The following is a 19,406-nucleotide window of genomic DNA, read 5'->3' on the forward strand; positions in this document are numbered from 1 at the left end:
AAATTCAAAATTGTACCACAAGAACAAAAGTTATAAATGGTTATACATTTTAATTTAAAAAAAATTAAAAATAAGTCTGGGCATATAGTAGAAACACAAAAGCTTGTTGATCGTAGAATCATTTTGCAATTATAAGACAAGATGAGATGATGTTCTAAATGTTGGTCCTCTGATTAGACAGATCACAGTAACTAAATCTAACCCTTTATGAACGTTTTAATGAGTACATGGAGTCCTCTCTTTAGATTAGCAGAGATCAGAAATTACTTTTAGAATCACTGAAGGCTTGCCAAATGTTTAGTCATCCACCAATAAGTGACTCAGCTATACTTCCTTTACGCTTGCCAGGAAATTTTCTTAGTAGCTAATTAAAGTACAATACCTTTATCTGTGTACTTGTGTTCCAATGCATGAAGATCAGGTAACAGGTGGATACAGTTGATGCAGCAGTAAGTGAAGAAATCCAGGACTACTACTTTCCCACAAAGATCCTTGTAGACAGAAATGGAACCCTCTGTATTCAGCCATTCTAGTCCTGAAATTAATATGAAAGAATTTTAGTTATAAGAATGAATAGATAATTCAACTAAAACTGTAAAGAAAAAAATGAAATGGTCTTTAAAAAAATAACTGTAATACAACAGGCCAAGAATTTGAAGAGATGACTAAAATTTCTAACTTAAGGTGTGTGCAATTGGGATATGTCTGTTTATAGCCTCGTATGGGTTTTATGCATACCTACATCAGGTGCAATAAAGTGGACTCTTTGAGGGCAAGGCCTGTTTTACTTCCAACTTTGTATCCTGAGCTCCCAGCACATAGGTGCCGTCCATAATAAATGCTTTTGATTAAAAAGTTTTTGATGCCAAGAAACATATAAAAAAAATTCATGTGTTGTTTCCCACAAGAGAATGTATGCTCCATAAGGGCAGGGATTGTTTCACTTTTGTCCATATCTCACTAGCACTTGGCTAGCACAGTGTCTGGCACACTGATTAATATAACGTTGTTCACTGATTGGCTCTTTCAGCAAAGCAAGAGTCAGGGCTTTCTACAGAGAAAAATTACAAGTGGTATGGTAAGGTCTTGGGAAAAGGAAAAGCTTTAGTCACTTCCAAGAGGAAGATAAGGGTGTGAATCAAGGAAGAATAAAAGTAGTTCAGTAGCACAGTGAGAATCTAGTTGAGATAGATAACATGTAGATCCAGTTAGCATACCTGTGTGATGGGAGGTAGTAGCAGAGAAGGCTGGAGGAAGGGAAACCCACGGTTAAGTAGAGGGACAAGTGTGAATGATGAAAGAGGGACAAAAGATTCAAGAATAGATGAGAGTGTAAAGTTGAGTTGGTTGGTCACAGGGGTAAGACTGTGAAGGAAATATAGTGAGATCACAGCAAGCATGATAAATTGGAGAAACAGTGAGGTGTAGAAGAACTAGAGGTCATATGTAGTGAGGAGGAAGAAATTAGGCTTAGAAGAAGGACAATAATAAAAATAAGAGATTATGATGAAGGAGGGATGTTTCAAAGTTCAAGATAACCAGAGGTAAGAGAGCAAGAATTAGATAATGGCGAGGCCTAAGATACAACTACTGGTGGCTGAGTCAGACTAAGAATCTATGGCAGTGGACAGGATTGACAAATTAGGAGGCCGGAATATTAGACATGACATTCGGGTGTACACTGAGTCCTCAAATTTAAAGGAAATAGGACGAAAAGGAAGACTGTGAGTCACATAACAAACCACTTGGGAAAAAAGAAGTATGTGGAAACCAACGGATAGTATCAAAAGAGATTTGGAACAAGCAATATTAACAGGTGGATTAGACCTCAAAGGGTTGGAAAACATTGAAGTTATAAAAGGCAGAGGCTAGAAGTGTCAAGTAGTATGTCTATTCCCCTTCTTGGTCCAATATATCTATCATTTGAGAGAAGGTTCAATCAGAACTAGAGATAGCAACCAGGAATGCTAAGTCTTCTGGAGAAAACCAGATTTCTTGTATATTCCATCCAGCAAATGCTCATTTCCCTACTCTTCAAAAAATGGCAATGCTTCATTAAACCTGTATTCTACTCGTTTGGATTCCAGATCATTTGATCTAGGCTGAAAAAGCTTAATATGAAAAAAGTTTTGCAACACAGATAAGGAACACAAAGACGACTGCAAAATAACAGAATAAGATTTCTGGTAGTTGCTAAATTGCAAACTCTAAGTCCTCTCTAATGTGTTATTTCAGCCAGGAAGAAGATCTAAAAGATCCTACCACACTGAAAATTTTTAGCATTTGATCCCAAAACAGGCCCCCAAAACAACTGAGCTTAGGGACTTCTTAGATGATCCTAATAACTTAGGGTCACCATGATCATGTTGTTGGCTATAACTCATTAAACTGTCAATTAAGGTATCAAAGAGTTTTGATCTGTACAGTAGTTGGAACACTAGCACCAATGAAATCACCGGTCTTTGAAGTTTATATCAGCAAGTACATGCTAATTGAACAGCAATCTTCCTTTCTAAAACCCTTCACTGAAATGTCCCATTCTGATCCTAGTCTCTTTCCTTCCCTATCCTATCCTCTCTCCCGTTTGAGGTCCTAAACCTCCCTACTCTTTATACTCATCATCTCTCTCTGCCCCTCTCTGTTCACCCAATCCATCATACTTTTGTCTTAACTTTCCTCTCTACAATTTACCACTTCAACCAAATATTATCTTCTACCATTGAATCACTTGCTCCTATGACTTTCCACCATTCACCATGCCTATTCTTAACCCTGGGAATCACATTACTGGTCATACAACCATACACATCAAATTCATGTTATCTAATTTTCAATGGACTGTCTATGCTGCATGGGAATCCTTTTATTCTTCCTTGATTCCACAGGTCTTCAGAAAGTGGCTGTTTCAAATCTATTCCTCTGCAATTTTTCTATTCTTTAAGGGGAATTAATCCTCTACCATCACTAATCCCTCTCAAGATGAACTTGCCTCCCACCCTACTGAAAGAATTAAAGTTAACCAGTGAGCTGCTTCATGTCCCCCATGTGTCCTCTCCTACCTGCTGAATTCTCTGGTAGCCCTTTTGGTCGAGGTCAGCCCTCTAGTTGTGGCCCTGATACTTTGTTCCCCAAGGGCTTGTCTTGGCTCTTGGCATTCTTGATTCCCGTATCTCAATCTCAAAGCTCATACTGCCAACTTCCTACCAGATGTCAAAAAGGCCCTCAAATTCAATACATCTAAAAAGGGAAAGTCTTCATATTCTATCTAAGCCCATCCCTTCTCCAAATTTTTCTATTTCTGGTACCAACCTATCTTTGCCCCCTCACTAGACATTACTTCCCTTTCGGCGCTCTTCAATTCAGCCAAACTGGCGTTCTCTGTATTCTTCACACCCAGAATGTACTCACTCCTTACTTGCCAGAGAATCCTTCCCTTCCCTCAAAGCATAGCTCAAGCACCATGAAGTCTTTCCAAATCTTTCTAGAGGTTAGTGCCCTCCCTCTCAAACTATCATTTAACTACTTCATATTATTATATAACATATAATAATGTATTAAATTGTATATTATACACATATGGATATGCAAATATATATATATGAACACATACATTCTCGGATATACATGCCCTTGTTGTCTGTCTTCCATGTTAGAAATGTCAGCTCCTTAACACCCAAGATTGTTTCCCATTTCTCTGCTTATACATTTGTATCCTTAGCACCTAATGCAGTGCTTGGAAGGCCTTAATAAATGCTTATCGATTAACTGATGGAAAGGATACCATCATCTTTCCAGTAACTTTAGTTCACAATCTGTCAACCTTCATTCCTCTCTGGTCACCGACCCAATCCAATTAGTTACCAAGTGTTCATAGTTCTCAAATCCATCCCCTCCACTCAACTCCCACCACTCCCACCCAAATTCAGGCACTTATAACCTTCGCCCCTGGACTTTTGGCATAGCCTTCTAATTGGTCTCCCTGCTTCTAATCTCCAATAAACTCACCAACCAGCTGCCAAAATTATCATCCTAGAGATAATTTAAAAATTATTGGACTACCTGAAAGCCATAATCAAAAAAAGAGTTGATATCTTTCAAGAAATTATCAAGGAGAACTGCCCTGATATTCTAGAGCCAGAGGGTAAAACAGAAATTGAAAGAATCCACTGATTGCCTCTTGAAAAAGATCCCCAAAAGAAAACTCCTAGGAATATTGTTGCCCAATTCCAGAGTTCCCAGGTCAAGGAGAAAATACTGCAAGCAGCCAGAAAGAAACAATTTGAGTATTGTGGAAACATAATCAGAATAACCTAAGATCTAGCAGCTTCTACATTAAAGGAATGAAGGGCCTGGAATATGATATTCTGGAGGTCAATGGAGCTAGGATTAAAACGAAGAATCACCTACCCAGCAAAACTGAGTATTATGCTCCAAGGCAAAATATGGATTTTCAATAAAATAAAGGACTTTCAAGCTTTCTCAGTGAAAAGACCAGAGCTGAATAGAAAATTTGACTTTCAAACACAAGAATCAAGAGAAGCATGAAAAGGTAAACAGGAAAGAGACATCACAAGGGACTTACTAAAGTTGAACTGTTTTGTTTACATTCCTACATGGAAAGATGATGTGTATAATTCATGAGACCTCAGTATTAGGGTAGCTGAAGGAAATATACATACATACATATATATATACATACATATATGTATGTATGTATATATATATGTATGTATATATGTATACACACACACACACACACACACATATATATAGACAGAGGGCACAGGGTGAATTGAATATGAAGGGATGATATCTAAAAAATAAAATCAAATTAAGGGATGAGAGAGGAACATATTGAGAGAGGGAGAAAGGGAGAGATAGAATGGGGTAAATTATCTTGCATAAAAGTAGCAAGAAATAGCAGTTGTGTTGGGAGGGAAGAGGGGGCAGGTGAGGGGGAATGAATGAATCTTGCTCTCATCAGATTTGACCTGAGGAGGGAATAACATACACACTCAAATGGGTATCTTACCCCACAGGAAAGAAGGAAGAAGGAGATAAAAAAGGGGGGATGATAGAAGGGAGGACAGATAGGGGCAGGAGGTAATCAAAAACAAACTCTTTCGAAAAGGGCCAGGGTCAAGGGAGAAAATTGGATAAAGGGGGATAGGAAGGAGCAAAATATAGTTAGTCTTTCACAACATGAGTATTGTAGAAGGGTTTTGCATAACGATACACACGTGGCCTATGTTGAATTGCTTGCCTTCTTAGGGAGGGTGGGTGGGGTGGGAAAAGCAGAGAGAATTTGGAACTCAAAGTTTTAAAAGAAGATGTTCAAAAAAAAAGTTTTTGCATACAACTAGGATATTAGATATACAAGCAATGGAGCATAAACATCTTTCTTGCCCTACAAGAAAGTAAGGGAAAAGGGGATAAGGGGGAGTGTGGTGACAGAAGGGAGGGCTGACTGGGGAACAGGGCAATTAGAATATATGCCATCTTGGAGTGAGGGGAGGGTAGAAATGGGGAGAAAATGTGTAATTCAAAGTCTTGTGAAAATTAATGCTGAAAACTAAAAATATTAAATAAATAAATGATGTTAAAAAAATTATCATCCTAAGCACAGTTACAATTACATCATTACCCTGCTCAAAAGTGTTCAAAGGTTCTCCACTGCCTATAGGAATACAAACTCTTCAGCCTGGCACTTAAGGCTCTCTCACACTTGGAATGTACTCCCTTCTCATCTTTACATCTCAAAATCCCAACTTCCTCCAGGTTTCAAGCTCTCCCTCCCCTCAAGCCCTTCTTGATTTCCTAGTTGCTAGTGCTTTCTTTCTTCTTATATCACCTTGAATTTACTCATTTGTATAGTCCTTGGGCTTTTCCTTATTTTTTGTTTCTGTCTTTGTATTCTAGATACCTAGTACAGTGCCTATTTATACATGAGGCACTTAAATGTTTTTTGAATACTAATAATTTGTTACTGGATTCCTTTTGTGAAAAGCCATATAATAGCTTGAATTACTATACTTCAATAAAAACTTAAGAAAAATTGAAAAAGAAGTATCACTGATATAACAATACAATCCTTAAAATGTGGATAATCTCTGGAATGTCTACCAAAAAAGGCTGCTGTGAAGATGACAGAATATATATAAAGCAATTTGGAAACCTTAAATCATTACATAAATGTCAATTATTGTACCCTTTTCCCAGATGGGGAAATTGTAATGCAGCTAATTAGGGATCAGAGGCAGAATTTGAACGCTGGTCTCCTGGCTCCAAGTCTAGACTAAGACACCAAGACATAAGGTCTTTGTTATGGCTTATTTGTATAACAGCAGGAGTTAGTTAAGTTCCAACTTTTTCTAAGAAAGGACCAAAGTAATTATACTATTTCGGACATTCACTTAATGTCTATTAGCTTACCACTTTTTCTTACTGGTAAAGCATTTATGTTACAAAATCAACTTAAAAATCAGCAAACCAAGACAGAAAACATTTCAGTATTGTGTTCGTAATGATCAAACCCTCTGAAATCTTGGTTATAATATATCTGTGGCAAACTTGGATACATGGACTGTATGTATCTAATCTGACAGGGCATCTATCTTACTTTAAAGAGCATCCTACTAAAATTTAGTATTGTACAATGTTGAAATGTTTATCTATAGCAAGAAAAGTAATGTGAAGTGGAGAGTAATTTAAACAAAAAAGGACAATTTGTAATAAATCTCAGCTTCCTCTGAGCCTCAGAAGCCAATGCTCCAAACAATGGCCTTTACTGGTATGGTATGTTAGAAGTCAAATATCATTACAACAAAATTAGTCATCATCAAAAAATTCCGAACCCCTGCCAATGGTTCATTTATTTTAAGTAGTACAAGTTACAGTAGAATTTCTATAAAACAAAAGAAACCTCTGTATCCTCTTTAATGTCCATTTTCAATAGAATCTCTAAGAATCAGCATGAAATAACAGGCCATTAGAATTGGAATCTGAAAGACCTGGGTTCAAGTTTTACCTCATGTAGCTGTATAACACTAAGCAAGTCACTTAACTTCTCTATATTTCAGTTTTTTCATCTGTAAAATGACAGAAAGGGCGTGTTGGCCCCATGTGGCTTATAGATAGATTGTAAGCTTGATGGCAGGGTTGTCTCCCCACTTTCCGGCAATACAGTGAGCACTTTATAAATACCTGTTGACTTGACTTCTAGATTTACACCTATGAACTCACTACTGTGGCTTTCTTTGTGAAAACTCAGTAGGGCTTTGTCAAAGAAAAGCTGGCCCTGCTCTTGGTAAGCGCTGGGTCATGAGAAGTGTCCTGTTTCTGCAAGGCAAACAGCAGGGCCCTGTGGTCAGGGAAAAGGCCAGGTCCCGGCCTCCCCGGTGCTGATAATTGAGCCTGGCTACTTTCAGCCCATTAACAATGCATGAGCTCTCAGCTCACCTCCACCTCAGGTAAACAGTGCAAAGGCCTCCCCTTTGCCCATTCTGCCAGGGAAGAGGGGCCAACGAAGGGCTTCGTGGAACAGCATGAGGTGCCTCATCCCCAAGGATGCATCTCCAAGAATGAACCTTTCTGAAGTACAAGGTGCAGAGAGTGTAACCCTGAATGGGGTGCAGAGCAGTGGTTGCACTCAATAGGGTGCAGACCAGTAGGGGCAACACTGAATGGGGTGCAGAGTAGCGGGAGCATCCCTGAGTGGGGTGCAGAGCAGCGGAGGCACCCCTGAGTGGGGTGCAGACCAGTGGGGACACCCCTGAATGCGGTGCAGAGCAGTGGTTGCACTCAATAGGGTGCAGGCCAGTAGGGGCAACACTGAATGGGGTGCAGAGTAGCGGGAGCATCCCTGAGTGGGGTGCAGAGCAGTGGGGGCACCCCTGGGTGGGGTGCAGACCAGGAGGGACACCCCTGAATTGGGTGCAGGGCAGTCCCTGCAGGCACCCCTGAGTGGGGTGCAGACCAGTAGGGACACCCCTAAGTGGGGTGGCGAAATCAGCAATACTAGCTTGTAGACAGATTGTAAGCTCCTCGAGGGCAGGGGCTGCTTCGGGGCTCGGTCTCCCCAGGCTTTTAGCGCAATACCTGGTAATATACCGTCGGGGTAGCCTGGGGGAGGGGGGAGGTGGCCCTAGGGATTCTATAGAAACCTCAGCGAACACAGAAGCCTGGCTGGCTGTGGGGTGGGGGAGGAGCGCTGGTGAGGAGATATCTGACAGTCAATAAGCATTTATTAGGCGCCTACTACATGGCAGGCATCAGGAGGACCCGGCGCAAGGCCACGCACGGCCCCCTCCCCACCGCCTCCGGGCAGGGGCGGGGCTACCCGGGGTCCCCTCACCTTCCGGGAACTCGGGCACGGCCAGGTCCTGCTCCCAGCCGTCCACCTTCTGCAGGTACTGGTAGACCAGGGTGTCTTTCTCCTGCGCGGTGACGGCGTCGAGCAGCGCGTACTCCAGCGAGGTCTGGGCGGGCAGCAAGGCCGACAGGCCCGCGCCCGCGGCTCCAGGGGCCGCCATGTTCCCTGCGTCTCTCGGGCTGCGCGGGCCGGATCCGGGCACCAGGGGCGGGGGAGGGAAGCGGGAGGGAAGGAAGGAAGCCCAGCGGCCCTTCGGTTTCAGTGCGGCACATTCGCCTCCCTCCGCGGCGGAATTTGCCTCTAGCAGATTTTGTTTTAAAGTCTTAAACACCAAAGTCCTGATGCTTTTTAAACACCACTTAACGCGAAATTGCCGCGCCCCTCCCCCCACTGCGCGTTACCTTTTCGAGGTCATTTCCCCACCGCCGGACGTGAACATTCGCAATGGCAGATTCGTAAGCAAAAAGGCCCGAGAAATACGCTCCTGGGAGGACCCTGGGTAAATGGATGCCCCGAGACACATGAGGTTTAAAAGGAAATACGTATTTAAATCAAAGTCCTGGAACTCTGATAACAATTCCCCGCGCTCCCTTTGAAGCCCCTCTCTGCCTCCCCATTTTTGTTCAAGATCAGCCGATTCGACACGGCCCCTGGGGCGGGAAGATGTTCCCGCCTCAAAAGAAGCACAAAGATAAGAAAATCGAGGTCTGAGTAGAATGGAAGAGGCCGCGCGCTGAAATAAGGGTGTGGGGGGGACTCGAAAAAGGAGAAGCAAAGCATTCTGTCAGCTGTTCCCCCCAGGGTGTGGAAAGTGCTGGAGCGGACTGAAGGTTGGTGCCGAGCCCGCGGGAGGATGAGGGGAGCGGAGGGGAGAGAGGGGGGAAAGCAGGCGGGGGAGAGGATGCAGCTGCAGCTCTGTGGGGTGGGGGACGGGCTCTGAGGGCACAGGTGTGGATGGCACCGGGGTCCCTGCCAGGCAGGAGCCCCAGAAGGCTGGGTCCTTAGACTGATCGCTGGCTCCCTACTGGGGGCTTGGCTAGCGCTGCCTCTTCCCTTCCCCCCAAGGATAGAGAGGGCTCCAGGCCCTGAGCCTTGGGCGCACGGTGGGCCCCTTGGTCTCTTTTCCATTCAGAAACCAGGCAACGCAAGAGCAAGGTAGAGGGAGGTATCAGGTGGCTCCCCTTTGGCTGCAGAGCGTAAAGAAGGCCAGCCACCTTGCCATCATAGACTCCTTGGGGAACCCCTGTACCAGCAGTTAATGGCAATCTCTACCCAGGAATTTCACACTAAAGACTTCTGTCTGTTTCCTTGTGCAGTGGAAGATGCTGGATTGTTCCCGGAAGCCAAATCCACTCAGTGCCCACTGCTTTGAATGATAGTAGTGCGATTTCTTGCTGCTACAGGGAATCATCTTGTTCACCCACCTCCAAATAAGAAGATATGGCCATTTCCTTTTTGGAAAAGTTCTTGCACCAGTTAACTAGGAGGAAAAAAAAATAATGATTTTGTTTTGAGAGTAATTTAAACATATATGCATTTGGGACAGAGTTGATATCCCTTTTACAACACTATTTGCATATTAAAATAGTGAATTCCGGAATAATTTAATGCCTAGGAATTCTGAAATTTCCTTAAGTGCTTGAATTTGGAAATAGTTCTGATTTATAGATTTAGGACTATGTCTTTGCTCATTTACAACTCAAGTTAGCTATCAGAATGAACCAGCAACAACAAATAATTAATCATTATATGTGAAACCTTTAAAATTTTATTGTGGTATAAAAACTACTGCAAGTTTTTATTTTTTTGAAGAAGAAAACTACTGTAGGTTTTTCTTTGAAGCAGTTTGTATTTTCCCAAGCTCAGTCAATTTGACACTGTACTAATTTTTAAAGGTTTAGGCTTTTTCAGTGATTTAATTTTTTTGTCTTATTTTTTTAAAAGACATTTGCAATTATAATAATTTTATATTAAAGCTTGAACTCCCAATTCATCTAGGTTTAGTCTTGTTTTGATGATACTGCTGCTTTATCATGTCAGAAGAAAACTTATTGGAAGAAGATATCTGGGAATATAAATCCATAAGAAAAACAAAACTGGGAAAATCAGATGTTTCTAATTCTGTTCAAAAGGCTACAGATGGCAAATGCAAATCAAAAAGATATGAAAGTAAGAACAAAAGGACTGTGGAAGTTAAGGAAGAATCTAAGGACAATGAATTGTATTCAGGTGAAAGTGGTTCTCAGACACTTGCATCTGAACCTAATCTAAATAGTAGCAATAATATTCAGCAGTCCCTGGGTAAGGTACCTACAAAAGCAAAGCTTGGAAAGACAAATAAAAAACTAACCCCAACAAAGCAGCATCCAGTTTACAGTGGATACTGCCCAAGTTGCCAAATGCCTTTTTCCTTATTGCTGGGTCAAACACCTCGGTGGCATGTTTCTGAATGTTTGGAAGCTCCACAGTCCTCAGAAAGAGGTAAGCTTTTATAGTAAAGGAAAATGATCTCTAACAAGTCAAAATGGTCAGATGTGCCAGATTTACATCAATTGAATGACAATTAAATGAGTCAAGCAATGGATGTGAAATATCCCAGGGTGGATATGAAAGCTTCTGTGAGTATAACTGGGTTACAGTGAAGAAGGAAGATAAGAATCAGGAATATTTTTTACTTTGAGCTTATTAAAGATGCAGTTTAAAAGATTTAAGAAGGGTGAAGAAAGTACCAGAGGTCAAAGGTACTCCTGTGAAAAAAAAGTATAAACAGGAATAATTTTGTAAGGAAGCTTTTTAAGAAAGCTTTTAAAAACTTCCCCTCTGCTGTATAATTTCGTGAAAATAATGAATATTTAAATGTTAAAGGAAAGTAAATATTTTGGCTTTGAAACCAATACATGTGCACGATACATTCACCATGATAACATATGTAGAAGGAAGATCCTAGGAAGGTTTCAGGTGCCGAGGCAACAGAACAGTGGCAATATCACTGAACACACAGTCCCAGCTCTGATACCTGTGTGATCTTGGGCAAGTAACTTAATCTGTTTCCTCATCTATAAAATAGAAGGAATGACCTCAGAGGCTTGTATAAATTTACATGAGTTCCTAAACCAGGGTCTATGAACTTTATTTTAATTGATAAGTTTATTTCAGGATCATTGATTTCCTTTGTAATCCTACATATTTTATGCATTTAAAAATATTATTCTGGTCAGTAGATTTTGCCAGTCTACCCAAGGGGTATATAGTCTAAAAAAGTCTGTGAACCTATCTTAACAGCTGATAATAGCTAGTATTTATGCAGCACTAAAAGATTTGCAGTTCTACATAGGTTATTTCACGTGATCTTCATGATAACCTTGTAAAAGTAGATATTGCAAATATTTTCTAAATTTTGTAAAACGAGAAAGCCATAGAGGTTAACTTTTGCCTAAAGGCCATGTGACTTGTAATCAGCAGACCTGCTAATGAATGCAATAAACTATGTACAACATGAAAGTCACACTGAGCAGAATTTAATCATTCTTTGATTCAGAAGACACTTCAGAATCTTACAAGATCTCATTATTACCAACTGTCATTTATCATTGGGCCGTAATCTAGTTTCTTTTAATAAATTCATGAATCAACTATTTACAGGCCATTTTTCTTTCTCAAAGAAGTAGGGTACATTTACAAAAACCTTTCAAACCTTTGTTATTTTAACTTACCAATTGCTTCATCTTAAAGAAGCTTGAATTTACCATGATAAAGAAAAGTCATAATATAAGGAGGCCTTGGGAGTCCAGGTAATAGGATAGCCACTTAGTTGAAATTACCTTCACATCGGACCCTTTGGTACTTCAAAGACTTAATACCATTGAGGACTATTTAAAAACATTCTGTTTAATTCATAATAGTATTAAAATACATGGTTAAAATAGAATTCAAACTCAGAATTTTTATTTATTTTTTATGTATCATGAGTAATGCATTCTGATTGAGAAGTTTTCTATGGTATTCTTGATAAATCTGCACCCTGGTTGTAGTAAGTTTGGGATATGCCAGAATATTTTACAAGTATTTTTGATCATCCTATTTCATGAACCTATTATTACATCTAGAATGTAAAGACCTAATGTTAACACCTAAGTTTTAGTCCAAACTTATTCCTCTTTTTCAATTAAATTCCAATAAATTTCCAATTTATTTAGGCAGAGAGATTTATATAGGGTTTTTGACTATATATCTGACTAATTTCTGACTGTAACTGAGTGTTATGTATTAGAGCAATATCCTATTAAATTTTGTCTTAAACTTTGTTTAAACTAATTACAACAATATGGCTGAATTAGACTGTATTCTAATCAGTAAGTGAATTTTGGTCAGTAAATTGAAAACTGGCAGTTTCTTAAACTGGATTTTACATTCTGCAGTTCTGTAAGACACTTAGACTAGTTCACTTTTCTTTGCTTCCTGTTCAGCATCTCAGTAGTGAAGTTGATGAGAATTTAGCTAGCATCTGTTTGTTGTTCCCCTTGAAGGATTTTTTTTTTTTTGGCCAGAACGTGTGATCACAGCAGTTTGGAGAACTTTCAGGTGTGGAACTTCCTTTCACATATACAAATTGGCAACTCATTGTCATTTACTGTCTTACAGAGTTGCCTGGGACACAGAAGACTAGTGACTTTTTCTGTTATTACTTAACTAGCATTTGTCTGAAGAAGGCCTTGAAACTAGGTTTTACTGACTGCAAGACTGACCCTCTGTTCATTATTCCATGTTGCCTCTCCTTGAAGGAATATAAAGTAAAAGGAACATATATTTTAAAGAGCCTGTATAGTGAGAATTTCTTGAAAAAGAAAACTAGTAAATTTCCCTTGGTGTTTTTTTTTTTTAAACAAGAAAAATAAATTGTTGCTGTATTTTAAAACCAGAAATTGTCAAAATTTGATCTGACTTTTTTTTTGTTTGGGATTCTGGAGTCTTTCATAATTAGAGTTGAATAGCAGAAGTGTAACAATTTCCTGCTGTTTTGACTATGGAAATTTGGACAAAATCAATAAGTATTTTTAAAGGACCTACTATGTGCCAGGGATTGTGGTAGATACCAGACATGCAAGCATCATGCTGGAGCTAGCTCTGGAGAGCTACAGTTAAATTTTCATTGTGAAAAGTCACACCTTGGAAATTAGCAAAGGCTACAGATCAGGGGTTGAGTAATTATTTTGTTGATTGTCTAGACTTAAGAAAGTGATGGAGTAAATGTTAATTCGTACTGCAGATTACACTTGTGTGCCTTTTTTTGGGTGGGGGAGAACTGATTGTTAAACAAGTTCAAAGAATAACAGTTCCTACTCACAAGGAGTATACATTTTAGTGGAGGAGACAGCACTTACACATATAAACATATATAGCATAATAGTAAAATGAATAAGTACAAATATGCACAAAGTTTTTCATATATACATATATGGAGTAGTTTGAGAGAGAGGGCACTGATATCACTATTTGGGGAGGAACCAAGAAAGGTTTCAAGCAGAAGATGTTGCAAAAGCTTCATCTTAAAGGAAGAGCAATTGAAAATCCATTCAGGACCTCATCCCCTGTCACCTCTAACTGGTCTCCCTGCCTCAAGTCTCTCCCCACCCCAGTCCATCCCACATGCTGCTGCCAAAATCATTTTCCTTAAGGACAGATCTGATCTTGTGACTTTCTTCACCAATTTCAGTTGCTTCCTGTTTCCTCGGTTTAAAGTGTAAACTCACCTGTTTAGCTTTTAAAAAGCCCTTTACAACCTGGCCCAAACTCATTTTTCTGTGTCATTGGACGTTACTCCTCACACTCTCTGTGATCCTACCAAATTGGCCTTCTCTCTGTTCTCACTTAGGATACTTGACTTCTTGACACCGGTCTCAGTGTCCCCCATTCCTAGAATACACTAACTCTTTATTTCCTCCCCTTGAGTCCTTTTCTTCCATTTAAGAAGCAGCTCAGGCACCAGCTTCTTCTGCAAGAGGCCTTTTTTGATTTCTCCACCCTCCAAATACTAGTAAGCTCCCTCCCAAATTGCCTTGTATTTAATTACTCTGTGTGTGTATTAACTTTGTGCTGAAAATACATATATATGTACTTGGTGCCATCCCCATTAGAATGTAAGCCCTTTGTAAGTAGGTATCCTTTCATTCTTTGTAACCCCTCACCCTCTACCCTCCAGCACAATGCTTTCCACTTAGGTGCTTAATAAATACTTGTGGATTAATTGAGAGGAACTTTGAAGCAGAGGTAAGAAGAGAATGGAGGATGCTCAGTAAGAAGGTACAGAGGTGGGAAATAGTGTGCTGTCTTTAGGACAAGAGAAAAAGCTAGTTTGCCTGGATTGCAGAATGTAGAAGGGCAAATGATGTATAACAAGAAAGATAGGTTCGGGCCTGCTAATATTTTGTAATATGAAAGTAGGTTCATAAGATTTAGAACTATGAGGAAACTTAAAATATCATTTAGTTGAGCCCTCTTTATTTGACAGTTGAGGAAACTGAGGCCAAGTGACATGCCTAAGGTCACATGCATAGTAAGTAGCAGAGTCTCTGGATTCAAACCCAGATTTTCTAACTGTAAATCCATTGCTTGTTCCAATATACCAATCCGTTGTTGGCTTTTGGTTCTGAAAATTTTTACTGGATTTGACATGCAAATATAATCAAAAGTTATTCTATAACTTGATCCTAATTTTTTTTTCTCTCAAAAAAAATTTTTTTTAGAATGTCCTGATGGTCTTCTCTGTACTTCTACAGTTCCTTCTCATTACACACGGTATGCCCATTTCCTGCTAGCTCAAAGTAGAGCAGGGAATGATCTTTCTAGCTCTCCAACTTCTATGTCAAGCAGCAAGCTTCTTGGTTCCAGTGGTACTAAATCAGGCTTTCTCCATAGCCTTGAGGAAAGAAGGACTCAGTGTCAAAAACAAACAGAGAATGCAAAAAATGTTTCAAATGATCCCTTGTTGATAACATTGAGTCCAAGAAAATGTCAATCTCCAAATGAAACCAATAAAAAGATTTCATTTTCCACAAACATCTCAAAATCCCAGCAGACTATGCAGTTCACAGAATTTGTTGATAATGACAAACTTGAGAGCTCTGGTTTGCCTCTTGCTGATGGAGAATTAGACAGACTGAACAGCTCAGAACATTTGAACATTCCACTGCCAGAAGCTGATCTCAGTGACTGTGAAATCTCCTATTCTCCTCTCCAAAGTGATGAAGAAATGTATGATATAGAAGAGCAGCTAGAAAATTCACAAAAGGAACTATTTATTGCTGAAAACTCTGAAAATTACAGCATTGACGATGAGGATGACAGCTGTGTCTTGTTTAGAAGACTTTGTGGAACCTTACAAAAGGAATATAAACCTGACTGTAGGAAAATGAACAGTTACATAAACCAGAATGAATATGAAGAAGAATTGAATGTACCCCACACTTTAAGTGATTTGTCTAAACCTGTTTCTCAGAATGAGAGGATCAAGTCTTGTGAGCCAACATGTGCCACTAATCATTTCAAATGCTTTCCAACTTCTTTAACTGGGGAGCTGAATTCTACTAATTATCAGTTCAATAAAGAAGGCTCTGATGAGCCAAAATTGTTCTCATCCCAATCAAGTAGAGGGAGTGTGTCTACTGAAGAATCAGCTGCTTGCAATTGGGCTTCTCAACAATTACTTAACAGTGAAATGTCAAAGTCCTTGGAAAGCAAGGAAGAAAAGGCTTTTTCTCCTCAGTCAACTCAAAGTGAAGTTATAGAAGAATCAAATAGATCCTTTTACAGTAAAAGGAATAGTCATAGAATAAATTTCTGCAGGGAAGCATTAGATAGTAAGGCAGGTACTAAGGCTTCAGTTTTAAACATGGAAGCTTTTTCTAATAAAACAACTACAAATATGTCTACAGAGGTATTGCTGCCATGTACTCCCAACTCTAACACAAGACCATCTTCTACTAAAGTATTAAAACAAATGGATATAGGTGTGTTTTTTGGATTACCACCAAAAGCAAAGGAAGAGAAAACACCAGAGAAAAGTGCTTTGAAAAGAACAAAAAATGCAAGTCCTAATGAAAAGCAGTTAGGACAGAGCAAGAGGAAAAGGGAAGGATCTCTGGATGATTTGGAACTTGACACACACAATTTAAATAGAACTAAATCCTTTGTGAAAGCATCCTGTGAAGGGTCACAAAGAAGAAAAAGATTTAGAAAGTCAGCTGTAATAGAAGACAAGGCACAACTGAGAGAAACTGATGAGCTCATGAACAAGAGAGAACTAGTGACAAGTAAGGTAGCTAGAGGTAGATCGCAGAGGTGGAGAACAAGATTGCAAGATTCTGTTCATACAGAAGGAGGATTGAGGGAAAAGAAATGTCCCTTCTATAAGAAAATACCAGGTAAATTGAAATTGTAATATGTATTTAAGTTACACACACATACACACACCTTTCTTGAGCTTCGTTGGATTCTTTGCCTATTTTTTCAAAATGTATGTTGTGTGCTTGTTTATGAATACATCTTCTATTTAGGGGATGCCTTGTGAAAATTTAAAGTTGGCTCTTTCCCCATTCTTTTTTGCTATATATTATACATAATATTACCTAGCTTCTTATCCATAATATTGCCTAGCTTCTTAAATCAGACTATAGCTAAGTTTTTATGCTTTTTTTTGTACAAAAGGGAAGAAAGTATAGTTGATTTAGTAGGAAAATGTCTGATGAATTATATAATTAAATTATTTCATGATCCAAATGGAATATAAAATAAGTCATTTGGTGTCAACTGCCCACCTCCATCAAAAAAATGTGCCTAAGGGAGACAGCATGATGCAATGGAAAGAGCATTGGCAACGTAGAGGACCCTAATTCCTATCCTGGCTCTACTTGTGTAAGGGCAAGCAAAGTGGGACTTTTTATTGTTTTTTCTTTTAGAGTGCTTCTCAGCACTAAAGCCATCAAGTACCTTTGATTGAGTCTTGCCTTTGTTTGTAGGAAGGCCTACACCCTTTTGCTAATTGTGTCCAGAGAGGTTATGAGGCCCTGAAAAAGGGTACATATACCCAGAGGATAGCCATTGAACTCAGAATGGAGAATTGAGAATCGAGAACTCAGAACCACAGGAGGAGAGGTTTTGTTTTGGGGGCTCACTTACTGGAAAAGTATCATGTAATTTGACCAGACAAGACTCTGGGTAGCCATTGGAGCCCCCCCCCCCCCCAGCTTTGAAAAAACCAGTTGTTGGTGCTTCTCTCTCTCTGGTAACTATGTATGTAATGTCTTGGTCAGACTGTCAACAGATTTGTGTTATTTTCTCTGTTATTTCTGTTTGTTTTCTCTGAAGTTCAGGGTGCTGGCTTTTTCCACTGAACCAAATGAATGATATATGTGTGTTCAATTAAAGTGAGATTGTAGGCCCCTTAAAGTTGCTCTCCTTAGAAAAGCAGATCAAAGAACCTGTGCTAGCAGCCCTCCTGTGTGCTGGTATTATTGGCCTTACACAGCCACAGTAGCTGCAAGTAACATTGTTGTTACAACTTGTTACTACCTCTGTGACCTTGGGTAAGTCACACTCTCTCTGGGCTGCAGTTTACTTATCCTAAAGTGACAACATTGGACTATATGGCCTCTAAGGTCCTTCCTAGCTCTAGATCTTTGTCACCATGTTATTCTATGTTTATATTTTAAAATGTCTTGACTGTGTATTTTGTGTATGTCATAGAGCCATTTTATTTTAGAACAAAATTAACATGACTGATTTTCATTGTAGAATCAGCCCAGAATTTTCATACTGCACATTAATATTTTGAAGCACTAGGCACATTTTGGGAGATTGTTTCTTTGCCTGCTTTCATAGCATCAGTGTTCCTTAGATACAAGAACTTAACATTCCTCTTTTGTAAATTATTACAGAAGTAAAGGATTTCGATAAATATGAGTATTAATACAAGTATTAGTATATTTTAAAATTGACTAGTATCTTAACATTTGCCTTATTTGATGCAGTTATTTATAAAGAAAGCTTTACAGCAGATTTTTCATTCTACTTAGAATTATTTTGCCCAAGAGTGTTATCATTTCTTGTATGTCTACAGTCTGCAGGGCTTTTGGTAAACCAGAACAACTAATTAGAAATGGGCTGGAGAACTGAGGGTGGTGATACTGAATTAGCTCATAACTGAATGTCTTTTTAATATGCTGAGTCTTATATGACCTTTTCTACTTGCAATTTTTTTTATACTTTAGGAACTGGCTTTACAGTTGATGCCTTTCAGTATGGAGCAGTAGAGGGTTGTACAGCTTATTTCCTCACACATTTTCATTCGGACCATTATGCTGGCTTGTCAAAAAACTTTACATTTCCAGTTTATTGTAGTAAGGTAAGAGGATGAAAAGCTTTGTGACATAAGATTAACATAAAAGAATTTGTGAAACATCTATAACTATATATGCAACTTGATTGAAGAGAATAATAATTGAACTTTTACCCATTCTAGAAAAGAAATGACTAAAAGCTTCCTATCTATTAACCTCTAAACTCTATTTAAAATAGTCACTAATTGCAGTACAGGGTGTTAGTATCATAGTTGGTGCTGGGCTCTGAACCTCTTAATTACTAGTGCAGTACTTTTGAGCATTTATTTCATGTATTCTCTAAAGACTCTGGATCCAAATTTGAGGAAGAAAGAACATATTAATCTCATTTAACAAGTACCTCCTATTTTACAGGTAACAAGCAATTTGGTAAAGAACAAGCTTTGTGTGCAAGAACGGTACCTCCATCCCCTGCCGATGGACACTGTGTGTATAGTAAATGGCATCAAAGTTGTTTTGTTAGATGCTAATCAGTAAGTATGAAAATGACTTCAAAAGGGCCTTATTTTTCAAATATGAAGAAAAGAATAATTACTTGGCTAGTTTTTAGCATCCACCAATGTGGAAGGGTCAACTGTTTTTTAAACAACTATTTTTAAAATAACTAGCAACTACTTTTTTTTTTAAATCTACCACTATTA

At 39.1% G+C, this 19,406-nt stretch overlaps 2 protein-coding genes across 2 annotated transcripts in view; one reads left to right on the forward strand and one right to left on the reverse strand.

The window, feature by feature from the left end:
* Positions 1–8,550, reverse strand: part of NHLRC2 (NHL repeat containing 2) — an 84,249-nt gene extending 75,699 nt beyond the window's left edge. Inside the window, exons 1-2 of the mRNA XM_036734568.1 lie at positions 8,354–8,550; positions 383–535 (exon numbers count right to left, since the gene is read on the reverse strand). Coding sequence (XP_036590463.1) covers positions 383–535; positions 8,354–8,531 — 331 coding nt within the window. The 5' untranslated portion in view covers positions 8,532–8,550. The remainder of the gene's footprint in view (positions 1–382; positions 536–8,353) is intronic.
* A 453-nt stretch (positions 8,551–9,003) lies between these two features.
* The window catches only part of DCLRE1A (DNA cross-link repair 1A), a 29,958-nt gene continuing 19,555 nt past the window's right edge, over positions 9,004–19,406 (forward strand). Inside the window, exons 1-5 of the mRNA XM_036736416.1 lie at positions 9,004–9,201; positions 9,688–10,852; positions 15,115–16,791; positions 18,637–18,770; positions 19,120–19,238. Of these exons, the coding sequence (XP_036592311.1) occupies positions 10,405–10,852; positions 15,115–16,791; positions 18,637–18,770; positions 19,120–19,238 (2,378 nt within the window). The 5' untranslated portion in view covers positions 9,004–9,201; positions 9,688–10,404. The remainder of the gene's footprint in view (positions 9,202–9,687; positions 10,853–15,114; positions 16,792–18,636; positions 18,771–19,119; positions 19,239–19,406) is intronic.

This window comes from Trichosurus vulpecula, chromosome 8 (assembly GCF_011100635.1).
Source record: "Trichosurus vulpecula isolate mTriVul1 chromosome 8, mTriVul1.pri, whole genome shotgun sequence".
Taxonomy (NCBI): Eukaryota; Metazoa; Chordata; class Mammalia; order Diprotodontia; family Phalangeridae; genus Trichosurus; species Trichosurus vulpecula.